Consider the following 14,275-nt stretch of genomic DNA (forward strand, 5'->3'; position numbering starts at 1 on the left):
AAAGAAGTGTATTTATATCTGCTAATTTACTAAATTTTAAATCTGAGTTTGAGTAAAATATTACTGGTTTGCTTCTTCTGTAACTTATAGTATAATAAAATTTCTGACAGTGACTGTATTTATGCCTGTGTGCTCATTTGAATATGTGATTTTTTTCTTGAAAATGAGGAATACTCAAAATTGAAGTCACAAAAATAGATTTCCATGACAGATGTAAGAGGTAACTATCATATTTAATAATTACATGAAGAGTATGGAGCCATCCCACATCTATGAGGGCTGTTACAAGAGCACCCAACCTCATATTTTATTCTTTAAGCCAACAGTGGTATTAGGGCATGTGCACTCTAAGTTTGTACACATACTTAGTGCGTGTGCCTGATTTTTTCATTGTATAGACACCAATCACTGGCTAGCTCTTGACAAGTGAACACATGTAAATTGAAGTAATCAGGTTTTATGTTGTGGATAAAATTACAGAAAAAGTGGACGAACATTATTACTTCAAATTTTGTTTTAAGCTTAACAGTTATCAGGTTAAAATAATCTGCAATATCTGACAAGTGATTGGGGACAAAGCAATGGGTACCACACAGATAAAGGACTGGTACAACTGCTTCAAAGATGACCACTCATCAGTAAAGAGTGAAGCACAATTAGGTATGCCCTCAATGACCACAAATGAGGTTATTGTTGATCACTTGAGGTCCCTGGTGAAGCAGGATAGACGAATCATAATCATAGAACTTGTAGACAAGGTTAAAATTGGTACTGGAGCCATTTGTTCAATTTTAATGAAAGATTTGGACCTCAGGAGTATCTCAGAAAAATTTGTGCCAAAATTAGTAACAACTCAGCAGAAGCAACTTCATTCAGAGATTGCACAGGATAAGCTGGATTCTGTGAACATCAATCCCAACTTTCTTAAACAATGATCACTGGTGATGAATTCTGGGTTTATGGGTATGGCCCAGAAACAAAGTTCCAGTCAACACAATGGGAGCATCCGTCATCTCTGAGACTCAAAAAGGCGAGGCAGGTTGGCAGCAACGTGAAAGTCATGCTGACTATCTATTCAAATCCAGTGATGTGGTCCATCATAAGTATGCCCCAGAAGGTACTAATGTCAATAAGGAGTACTGCCAAGAAGTTCTGAGTCACCTCCACGAGGCAGTGAAATGCAAATGGCTGCAGTTTGTACCTTCACCGCGATAATGCAGCTGCTCATCATTCTCAACTAATTCTTAGTTTATTGGCCAAACACAAAATGGGATCTGGTTTGTCAGCCTCCCTATTCCCCTGGCCTATCATTGAGTAACCTCTGGCTTTTCCATAAAGTGAAAAAGACACTGAAAGGGACCAGATTTCAGAACAGGGAAGGTATTGTGCAGAATCTGATGGAGAAGCAGTGTACCATACCAAAAGAGGCTTTCCAAAAGAGGCTTTGCAGCAATGCTATCAGCAGTGGCAGTAGCATTAGGAGAGGTGTACAGAAACTGAAGGGGGCTACTTTGAAGGTGACTAGAGTAAAACAATTGTATTTGAATAAAGATGATTTTATAAATAAAAGTTGGATACTTTTTGTATAGCCCTCTTAATTGCATTATTGTCTCAGCTGCTGTATAACAAAATGATATTTGTAACTAAAATGGCAGATATTAATTTTCCATTATGATAAGAAACTTTAATAAAGTTGTAATGTAGTTGTGATTGTAGAGAGGTTTGGCAGCAGGAAATTAATGACAATGTTCTTAGCAACAGCATGAATCAATATGTGTATCTCCTTCTTGGATTCAAACAGAAATCAGCAGTTTGTAGACCACTGTAAAAATATGATTTGGCTAATTGGTGAAACATTCAGTTGACAGTAAGGTATCAGAGTGGTGCAGACCCCATGAAGCAATGGGTTGCATTTGTCATCATGGTGCAGTAAGACTTGGTTGTTGTTCTATAATGATATGGACTGTATTGTTGTGGTGTATTTCCAGTTCTCCTAAAAACAGAACAGTTTTTATTGGAGAAAATGCTGAGTAATGCAGCTGGATGACTATGTACATCATTTCTGAACTTTGTTTAGTTATAACGAAAAATGTTAAATAATTACTATTCCAAAAGAGAAATGTAGGGAATTATTCTGCAAATAATTTTAAATATATAACTAAATTATGTGTAGTGATTAGTAGTTAGTGCAGAAATTGAGTCAGAGCCTAGATGATTGGGGCTTCTCATCATTCACTGCAAATTCATTATTGGTCGAAGAAAGCTGTCAGTTTTGGACAATAAAGTTCCAAGAGAAGTGTGTGAATTAATTATTAGAAAGAAATTAAAAAGCTTGTGCTGAAATTTTGAAGGCCACCTAAAGGTAATTATTAATTAATACAGCTTGTTATACTGTTTGGTAATAAAAGAAAGTCTGTGGCTTTCAACCCGCGAATGAGCTTCTGACCTCGTTGGAGTAGAGGGCAGCCTTTTGTCCACTGTGGCACTAGGAGAGGAAAGGTGGCGAGCCTATCAACCCAGCTTTCTTTTACCCTTGGGGATGCTCTACCTGCTACACCACCATTGCCAGGAGTATTTGGTACTCATACAAATGACACAAGGCAGGATGAAAGCATCATATTTTTTCTAAGCACATGATAGCTGGGGAATATCAATAGGTATGCAAAGAAGGAAAACAACAGAGGAAGTAACAAAAGTAATCCAGGAAATTAATGGACACACAGGATCTCCAGTTGCATGACACGGGGTGAATGCTTTCAGTTTCATGATTAAATGTGTGGATTTTTATTTGTGTGTAAGGCATCACAGGATGTTGCTCTGAGGTTTAATATAAATAAATTAAACAAAAGGAAAAAGTGGATGGAAAATGTTCCCAACAATTTAGTTCTAATTGAATTTGTGTACTTGTGGTAAAGTGAAAACACAGTTATTCTAGTTAAAAATCTTAAGTTATGACAACAACAAGTACATACATTAAACACCTTTCAACAGTTGTCAGAATCAGGTACTAACTGTAAGCATTAAGGAGAACAATTTTTATACACACATTTAAATTTTTACATAATTCTTTCAGACTATTCCACATGTTTAAAAATGTATAGCTACTTGTCTAGTTACAGATTTAAATTATTTTACTTAAACAGTTCATGCTATTTCAAGATAAACACCCACAAATTTGATCAATTAAAACAGATTACATATTCGTTGCTGCTACCTTAAAGCATTCTTTGATGCTCCATAGAACACAATGTTATTTGTTTTCTCATATTATGTTCTGTCACGGCCACATACAAATGATTAATAACATCTCTTTATCAAAAGCATCAGTTATTGATATTTTCAGCATTTCTCATTAGAATATATTAAACTGACTCTTTTGGTATATTGTATCAAGATCATAAATTATATTAACAGTTCATAATCAGAGCTAGATGCTGAAAAAATTAAATTGTTTGTTGTTGCAGCAATGTACTGTCTGGTAGCTATCAACTAGCATATCACTTTCCAAACTGTGACAGCAAAACTCTTGTTTGCATTGAAATTGTGATAAATACTGATGTAATTCTTGAGTTTTGTAACTTATGTGGTGAGGCCTTATATTTATAGATTGCACTTAAATTTTGACTTCTCTGCATGTGGTATATACATATTTTCTCACTATCACAGATAATCCATTGTTCTAAAGAAAATGCTTCTTTTTTTCTTCTCTCTTTCCATTTGCTTTTTAGTTTCTTCATTTTTTTATAGGATGATGCATGATCAAAGAAAGGAATGGAACATTTTTATGCAATATTTACAATAGATGCAACTGAAACTTTTTGTCACATGTTATGTTAATGTGATGTGGTTCAATAAATTTTAAGTTTGACTTAATAAACCATGCTGCAAAGATGAGGTTGGCTGTAAAATGATTTTATTATGATGTTTACTTAGGAATGTTGTATAAATTCCATTAACTAGAGCTAAAGAAAATTTGTAACGTTGTAATGCCAAACATGCTAGGTGGATATAAGCACTGTTTTATAGCATTAATGTAATATATTTTGTTTGTTTGTAGGACTGATGTTACAGCACCCAATAACATGAATTTTTAGGGAAACAATTACGTTCAAAAAACAAGTTACTGTAAAATATTGATTCTCATTAACCACGTTTCTGCACTGAATTAATCCAATGGTTGCTTCTAACTATAATTAGGACTGCAGTTACATTTTTGCCAAATGTAATTTTTGTGATGAACAATGAAAAGGTATGTCATGGTTGTTGATATTATCTGAAGTACAAATTTACAACATTTTGGTAGGATAATATATTGCAGTGAATTTTGTGCTGCTACTTGGAGAATGAATCCGCAATTCCAACTAAAGCTACATTGATCCTTGCTTATCTCTGGAAAAGTAAGAAATTCAAATTAAAACCTTAACATGCATAAGCACCATTAATTAGTATAAGGAAATTAATTAATGTAATGGTATTATGTATAACTGTCAGATGAAAGATTTTCTTCACAATGACAGTAACCTGTCTTAAAATGCACTTTTACTGTCAAAATGCAGTTAATTGCATCCTACAGAGTTCAACAGTAGTACTTTACATACAATAGTGAAACAATATTGAAATTGGTCACTAGAAACTAAAGCATGAATGTGAAAAAAACCTGAGTATGGAAAATCACATTTTATCATCATAATGGGTTGTCCCTGTTTTGCACTTATTACGACTATTGGCACATTTTTCACAACAAATAGCCATAGTTCTCTAACTGATGCAAATAATATGAAAAGTCTGAAATCAGAATAAGTATGCTAATAATGATTTATTTGTGAAACCTAAGAGACATTATTTGGTTGTTATGTGTGTCTGGTACTCTGATTATGCACAATCAGTTTATCTTGTGACCTGCTTGACATTGTTGACAGCTCTGGCCACTTCAGCCTGGTATTCTTCCATCTGGCAGAAGATGACATACCTGGCAGGCAGTACTAATGCCTCCAGCTCCGTGCTGAGGTGTCGCCGTATGATGTTCTTTGAAGGAGGTATGCCTAAGGCTGTTGCCATTGTGTCACCATTGAATGAAGGCTCAAGGACAACTAAGGCTCCATGGACACCACTATCTGCAAATTTCAGAAACTAAGATTACTCATTATGTACTTGATGATTATTGTTGTTATACAGTTAGTGATTCTCTCTTTGAATCAGTCACTTCAACAAAATTTAATTTGCTTATGAACACACATATCATAATTATGTGGTACATGGCAGTATTACATGAGCTACTTAAACATGGTACAAATTTAGATATAGTTAGATGTTATGACTCTGCATGTGAAACATGAAGGAATCTCTGACTACATAGACTTTCTGGCATAATAATAATATATAAGATTCTTCTCAGTGTTACTCTGGGAGGGCTTATAAAGGCCAGACCATTCAGGCAGATCGTGACTTGTGTGTGAACACCAAACTAGTTACAACCATCTGCATAAATCCACAATGGTGTAACATTGCTTGACTGGGGGATGTGGTATGAAATATGAGGAAAGACAAATAATTGCTGCCACATTCCATATTGTCATTGAGTACTTAGAGCAGCAACGTAAATCACGTTGATGGGTAATAATAATCTTATTAACAGTGACTAGGGTTCCATTATAAGCAAGATGCAAAACCCTCCATTAATCTGCTTCATAACACAATACTCTTGGGCATGCCTGCTAAAAGATTGCTGCAGCCATCTTTGGCAATGGTAAATCATTCCTGTCAGTGATTGCCATATGGTGGTATCACTGCCAACGTTTGACATAAGCACCAAGTATGTTGTACTACCTATGCAATGTTGCTGTCTGGCACTAACATCGTTATGGTAAACCTTATCGAGAGTGTTTCATGTGAATATGATGCCTAGTAGGCCACTTAAATGTTAAGTTGATTTTTATGTCAGGCAGCAAGACTGATAAATATACCATTGAAGAATCTGTTATTTAATTAAATATACAGTTGAAATTTTGCTTGTAGTATATATGCTAGCTACCCCTGGCCATAAATTAGAATATGATGCTTTGTACTTCTTTTTCAGTTGTTTGTGAAATATTTTTGGTTTCTGGTATACAAGCAAAGAAATTTGTAGTACCATAATTCATTCCTTCGATCCCAATGACAGGAAATTCTGTTGACCATCACCCTCCTTTACATAACTTATTATGAGCTATCTTAAAAAAGAACCTAAAATGTTATAATAGCTGAAATGCACAGCAAAAGGTGACTCCTGTATTTTTTTTATATCCTTACCATATGGAAAAGTAAAGGCACCCAAGAGACGGTATTTACAGAAACCCATTAAGCTCGGATTTGTACTGTTATGCCAACAGTAGTCAATAAGCTGTGTGGAGGTATCTTTGCATTACTTAATAAGTGACACTTGCAGTATCTGGATGTCACCACAATCCACTGTGCGGTTACATCAGATTAAGAGAGTCTAGTAGATGAAACTAGTAACTGAAAGACAACAGTCAAAATAAATTTGTGTGATAACCTGCAGATACAGAACACCCTTCAACAGATAGAACTTCTATGATCAAGGAATGAGGGAGGAAGGCACAAAGCAACAGTGTATCTTCTATATGCTGGACATGTTTGAAGGCTAAATGACAGAGTTCTGGGGTATTATGGCAGATGTGGCATCACAAACAATGGTGTCATGCAGAACTTGCGAACTCATTAAGTTAGTTGTGGGTGAGCCATACAGTGAAAGACAAAACTAACATGTCCATCGCCCTTCTTCTCCTAGGGCTGAATAGTTGCGGGAGTTATCAAAATCTGGCTGGATAACCCCATGGACAAAGAGAATGTATTATAAAATATTGAAGCTTGAGATCCTCTAGCAACATGTTAGGGTAATTTTTCATCTGAACAATGAGTCATATTTTATACTGATTTTTACATCTGTGAAATCATTATTTGCCTAGCAATGGATGGGCACATCAGTATGAAGACTTTAGAGTTATCTAACACAACACTGTGTGATGTGTTTAAAATTACTTAAGCTTATGAAGTTACAGTTTCAACATAAGTTTTGTCTGATGATTTTGTAAGTGTATAATATCTTTCAGATTGTCAACATTGTGTTTGTCAGGTAACTGATGACACTCAGTAAATGTCATCATTGATTAACAGAGCATCCAGCCATCCACTATTCTAGTGGTGCATGGTGCAGTAGTTGTATGGAATTGGGATTCACTCTTCTCGTCATTAGTAGATGTGCACAGAAAAAAAGATATTTAGGTACCTGTCATTTCATCCCAGAGCAACAACAGCCCAAGTAAATATTTTCGCCACATTGTTGCTTTCTCTCCCCCCCCCCCCCCCCCCCCCCCCTCCTGGAAAGCCAGGTCAAATAAATAGTATCCAGACTGTGATGCCAGGCGCCAATGACCATTCTGTGATGCCAGCTGTTTTGTCTGCAGTAAGCCCAGACACTAGGCGAGTGTTTGCTGCAAACAGAAATCAACAAAGTGGGCCATTGCGTCCCTGCATGCCACCTATTCAGTGCCTGTCACCACACAGGCCCCTGCTGCAACTCACAGTAATGCTCAACACCAGTGGAGCAGCAGTTGATTTCCAGATGCACACTGGAGCAGTTGTATCTGTAATAAATCTGGATCCATAACTGCAGAAAATTTCAGTTTGCAGTGGTGATATACAGCAACCATTTGACCCCACTGCAGGCTCATTAATGGCTTCAGTTAAGTATAAGAATGCTGCTAAACAAATTACATTTTTAGCAGTAAATTCCTATATGGCATCTGACTTTATTGGTCTGGATGCATTCACATTTTTTGGTTTCCAGACTGGAGGCCAAGCTAATTTAATCTCTAATGCAATCCCATTCATTGTATGCACACTTTTTCACTCTGTCTTAGGTGATGCTGTGAATTTTGAAGTGCACATTTTGTTAAGTCAATCAGTGAAATCCTGCCTCTTTTAAAGCAGTACTTATGTTCTGTAGAACATGTCCAGTACCCTTTGCTATGTGCGAACATGTTAGTGCAGAACAATACAGGCTGGAAAGTATAGGAGGTCATTTCATCTTTATCTTCAAGTAAATGGGCAGCGTCATTGGTAGGTGATAAGAGAACAAATAGGGCAGTTACACTACATGGTTATTTCAAAGTTGCAGTAAATTCTCAAATACCAGTAGATCTGTATCCAGTTCCTAGATCAAAGCAGTTGCTAGCAGTCATTTGTTTTCAAAAACTAATCTGACTTATGCCACTTGCCTGTTGACGAGGAAGCAAAACAGACTGTAATCATTAATACATCTTTTGGTATGTTGAAATACATCAGATTACTGTTCAGAGTAGCAACTGCTCCTGTGATTTATGATAGTTATGTCAAACACTTAATTCAAGGAATCCCTAATCATGCAAAATATTTGAATGAAATCAGGGGCAATGAAAAAGTTTTCATACAAAGGCTGTACAGTCCAGAATCAGTATGCTAATCAGGTAAAATCACCATGAGCATTAAGGCAGTCATCCCACCAGCACACCAGGTTGAAGATAACCCTTCAGTAAAACACTGTGACCTGCTGTGTGAAGAAGTCCATAACTCCATGATGCACATCGTAGTCTGCAGGAACTGTCAACCCTTCAAGGCCTTTTTTAGAAACCAAAGGCACGATAATCACAAGGGGAGAGATCAGGACTATAGGATAGGTGCTTGAGTGTGTACCACTTGAGTTGGCATAACTTATGCATTATGACATTTGTGATATGGAGTGTGTGTTCTCACTGTTTTCATTCCACAACATTGGTTGCCAACAGGCATTGTGCCCAATACAAATTCTTCATTCTCTGACATATGCCTACCACTATTTGTTGTTGAGCAACCAAGAAAAGAATGACAGCACATTGTTCAACGACAGCATATTGTTCCTGCTTGGACACATTTGGTAATAATGTTGCCATAGTTCACATATCTGCTTTTACCGTGTGCTCATTGGAAAGACATGAATGCCACACTCATCTTTTGCCTGCATGTTGATGCTTATATATCCACATCAGAGGCACTCTACGTTGCATATATGCTGTAGCAATGCCCTCAAACAGAAACCTTTTGACCACCCTCTATAAAATTTATATAAATACAAGTGAGCAGCATGTTCAACACTTGCAAGTTGTGAAACTCTTGGCAGATTAAAACTGTGTGTTGGATGAGGACTCAAACTGGGACCTTTGCCTTTCACAGGCAAGTGCTCTACCAACTGAGTTACTCAAGCACAACTCAAGACCCACCTCACAACTTTAATCCTGCCAGTACCTCATCTTCTACCTTACAAACTTTACAGAACTTCTTCCACATACCTTGTGAGACTAGCACTCCTGGAAGACAGGAGTGTTATTTGAGTGGCTGCAAATGCATGGACTGTGTTGCCAGCTCCACAAGTGTCAATGTTTTCTTCATGAATAATAAATTCCACTGCAGTTAATTTCCAAGTTCCTTTATTCATATGAAAGCATGTGCACTATCCAGATTTCTGGACACTAATACTATTTTCATGTGTAACAGTTATTGAAGTTTTGATAGGACACTAATCAAAATATATAAACAAAGAAGGGCTGTTAAGGTTATAAACCAACCATATGACATACCTCAAGTATGCATGACAAAACATACAAGTCATGTGGAAACATTAACAAATTTATCCAGTAGCAGGAGAGAGCATGTGCAGGTGAGGCATGAAAAATGTAGGATCAACCAGTGAGACTCGAGACAAATAGCCTGACCAACAAAACAGAACTAAATCCATAAATATACACTTACAGACAAAAATAACATAATTTGATGACCTACTACAAACGACCAGAGAAGTGGCATGTACTTAAGAAAGGGAACATAAAGGCAAAAATGCTGTTACAAGCAACCAAAATGCCAATTGCTGATATGCACAAAGGCACTTACCATATTAGAGCTCTGGCAGCTGCATCTCAAGTACACCCAGCATGACTCATATTACTGACAGACATGCAGAGCACAAAGTGCCCCAGTATACGCATGCCATTGAGTGGCCATGGCATGAACTAGAACCAAAAGAAAGGGAAGAATACTGAGGGAATTCAATTACTGATGTCCATACCTCATTCCAACACTATCTCACAAACCAATCCAGAACAGATACGTCTCTGGCCATTTGCAGTAGGTCAGGTTATATTATTTTTGGATATGAGAGCATATTTACAGATTTAGTCCCATTTTCTTGGACAGGCCTTGTTTGTCTTGAGTCTCACCAGCTGATTACGCCTTTTCCATGTCTCACCTGTGCAGGCTCTCACATACTACTGGATAGAATTGTTAATGTTCCCATGTGACTTGTATGTTTTGTCATACGGAATTAAGCTACGGCTCATGGTTAGTTTACAGCCTTAAAAGACTTTTTATGTTCATTTATTTCATTTAGTGTCCTGCCTAGGCTTTATTAATTGTTATAATAGCATCAAAATATAGGATTAGTGACATCAAAACTGGGTAGTGTAAATGACGTTATCCAATTAAAGGAAATTGGAAATTATGAATGCAGTGGATTTTATGCATCATGAACAATCCAATAAACAGTTGTGTATGTTGTGGATGTTCCACTAAGAATATATTACATAGATGTTTCTAACTGAGTATTAAGTACCTCAGTCATATCTTTAGCAAAAAGGTGCTTAAACCCACTGAGGATCATATAGGGATTATAGATAAGCTACCAACCCACAAACCTACAAGATTTGCTGTTGTTCTATGGTGAAGTAATTTATTACAAGTTCATTCCACAGACTGCCCTCATTTTGCACCTGTTCAACCAACTGCATAAAACGGCGATGAAATTTGTCTGACCAGAAGCATGGCATAAAGTGTTCTTTAGTTCAAGAAGTTTCTTTGAACGGCTCCCTGTATGACTACTTTTACTTCAGGTAAACGTCTTATTCTGATGAAGGATGCTTCAGATTTTGATATCAATGTCTTACTACTGTGTAAGTGTTGTCCCAGCATCAGCACTGCCTTTGAGTACACAATCTAGAAACTGTCATATCTGCACTGACAATCAGTTGCCCCACCACCTTGTGTTAATCCCTGGCCCTGTCCAGAGCACCCTTGGCAAAAAGTTCACATTGATCTCACTAGACCATTCCAGGGGACAGTGTGGCTGCTTGTTGTCTATGTCCTTTCTAATTTCCCATACATGAAATGGATGCCTAATCAAACAATGCTGGCTACTGTCTGTGCTCTGTCTATGATCTTTCCAGTCATTGCCATAGAGGCAGTGTCCAACAACATCTTCTCTGCCAATGGCCATCAGTTAATAGATTCTGCATTTCAGTTATTCTGTCAGTGCAACATTGTTGAGCATATTACCACTGCTCCATTCTAGCCAGTGTCAAATTCAGAAGAGAAGTGGCTGTTCAGAACATTCAAACCACAGAGGTGCAAAATAATGGTAATGGCCATTTCCATGGAAGCACTCACCAACTTTCTTCCCACATAGTGTCCTCACCCATCAAGAAAGACAGCCTGGCCAAAATACTGTACATGTGCAGGTCGCATACATTATCTGATTTGCTGTGCCTGCTCTTTCAGCAGCCAGAGCCCAAGCTGGACTGAAAGTGTCATTGTCAACTATAGGAGGAGACAGATATCTGAAATCAAGGCTGGGTATGAAAAGATAGTTCAGCATCAAAACCAAATCCTCTTGCAGCAGTCCACAATTCTCCCCCCCCCCTCCCTCCCCCTCCCTCCAAAAATCCCCAAACAGTCATAACTAGCCCCACTCTCTCATCCACCTCAAAGTATGACCTCTGCTCCTGCCCATGATTCTGGCAATGTAGTTGGGTCAAAGAAATTCGGCAGCAGGAGCTGTTGGGAGTGGAATCATTGTCATCCACCATCATTTCTTGCACCATTCACCATCACATGTGATCCCCTTCGTCAATCGGACACAGTAACAAAGATCAGTCTTCAAAGCAGTGAGCACTTCCACCCATAGAACACATTCCTCTTCAGGGAAGCACATGCAGCATAGTGGGTGTGTATGATCAGAAAATATCCCTGCTACTCATCCCAGAATGGACCAAGATGCAGCAGGTGCATTGGTAGGGGTCTCAGCACCTTTTTCTATGCTTCCTTGATGGACTAGGTACTAGCCTGGTCACTTTCAGCCTTACATGCTGATTCAAGAGATCTGAAGCTGACAGATTGCCTACAAAGCCACAACTGGCAGGTAGATACAGTACCTTGTGCAGACAGTGCAAACCATAAATACAATGTGTGCTCTCTCTGGAAGAGTTTGGTTCTTAAATGTGCAGACAAGATTACATACTGGCAATTGTTTATTAGCATTTGAAGCATTCAGGCTACACTATTTGCTACAGCGATCAATTATTGCTTGTGGTACATTTTCCCTTTTCTGGTGTCTGGTATTCACTCTGGAGTGATCTTGTACACTTGCTGTGTTTTGGAAACTGTTTTCTAACTGCCATACTATGTGAAATTAGTTATTATTGACCACTTGGAACCACCATTTGTTCCACGGGTCAGTGCTTGCCAAGTGATACAAAACTTTTACTACCTATGCGAGTAGGATAGTAAAGACCTTAAGCTTGTATCACTAAAAACATAATACAAAGTGAGGTTTCATCACAGCAACGTTAAGATGACATGTGCAGAGACAACCTATCACACCATCTATGTGGTTGTAACAGGGGTACCAACAAGACTATACGTTTGGAGTAGACAAAAGTTCTCAAAATGTCTCTTGTAAGTGGCAACAACTGTTATTGTAATATTTTGAGTAACCAAGGTCCTTAAATTGGTAAATATCCAAAAAGAATATGTGTGCTTCTAGCACAAAGTCATTAATGAAGTCATCAGTAGCTTTTAAGAGCACAAGATTTTACAGCCAGAATTCATTTTGAGGCTGCCTGAAACTGTTGTTGGAACATCAGTAGTTTTATCCATAATAGTGTGGCCACATACTCAGAAGAATTTTGTTGAAAAAAATAATCAGAAGTAATTTAGGACTGAAAGTTCTCTCCATTAATCAAAAACTTCATTGCTACCACATATTTTTTGATTGTTCTTGCAAGATTATCAAGGTGTGAAATAACTCAAAGGAAAGACATGAGTATTGCCTTCTTGCAGAAAATTAATAACAAGAGTACACAAAGTGAGAGACTGGGGAGGAACTTAAACAGTACCTCAGCACCCAGCTTGTTTTTAAAAAGTCATTTGATGCTGAATATTATTTAGTAAAATACACATGGAGACCTTAGTGATTTGCGGTTTATGGGCATTAGGCCAAGATTAGACACTTAGACTTTGACGAGCTCTTTAGAATTGGGAGACAAACCATTAATCCTAATGCCTATAAAACAAAAATCACCATGGTTTTAAATACCAGCCATGAAATCTTGAATTGTATAAACAGATAGAGACTGTCTCAAGATGTATCCCTTTATCTCCTTTAAGTTATGGTACCTAATATATTTGTTCTTGTTTTAATATAAATTGTGTATGGATTCTTCCAGGTAAAATTTCCTACATTTTCAATCACTGAGATAATGTTGGTCAAATCACAGACATGGCAGATTCATTAGTGTAGTGAAGTATAAGGGGCATTCAAATGAAACCCAGTCACTAGTGTAAAGTAACGGTAACGATTTTACTAACTGAAAAATGAAGTTATACACAGTACATATACTCAAAAATAGTCACCAAAACTGTTGGCAAATTTATCCTATTGTGACACTAGCTGGTCCATTCCATCCTTGAAAAACCTAGTAGGCTGCTGTCAGATTCAGACCTGGACCCAGTCACACCCTGCGTCATCCATTGCGAATTGATGTCTGTGAATAGCTTGTTTTAGAGATCCAAACACATGAAAGTCACACAGTGAAAGGTCAGGACTGTACAGTGGATGTTCCAGCATTTCCCACCAATACTGCTGCAACGTTGTCTTCATCGCATTGGTCGTGTGTGGGTAGGCATCATCATGCAGGAGGATAACGTCTTTGGACAACATGCCTCGGCGTTTCAACTTGATGGCTCATCTATGATCCTGTAAAGTGGCTTGATAATGCTGGGCATTGATGGTGGTTCCCCATTCCAGGAACTTGACAAGTAGTGGGCCCACGTGTTCAAAACAGAAGGACATCATGACCTTAGCAGAACTGATGTGCAGAGCCTTTGATTTCTTTGGAGGTAGTGAAGTCACATGTATCACAATGGTGACACTGTC

At 37.8% G+C, this 14,275-nt stretch overlaps 1 protein-coding gene across 1 annotated transcript in view; it reads right to left on the reverse strand.

The window, feature by feature from the left end:
• The window catches only part of LOC126474337 (kazrin), an 857,979-nt gene that overhangs the window by 63,513 nt on the left and 780,191 nt on the right, over window positions 1-14,275 (reverse strand). The window contains exon 18 of the mRNA XM_050101804.1: window positions 4,970-5,114. Within this exon, the coding sequence (XP_049957761.1) occupies window positions 4,970-5,114 (145 nt within the window). The remainder of the gene's footprint in view (window positions 1-4,969; window positions 5,115-14,275) is intronic.

Source organism: Schistocerca serialis, chromosome 4, assembly GCF_023864345.2.
Source record: "Schistocerca serialis cubense isolate TAMUIC-IGC-003099 chromosome 4, iqSchSeri2.2, whole genome shotgun sequence".
NCBI lineage: Eukaryota > Metazoa > Arthropoda > Insecta > Orthoptera > Acrididae > Schistocerca > Schistocerca serialis.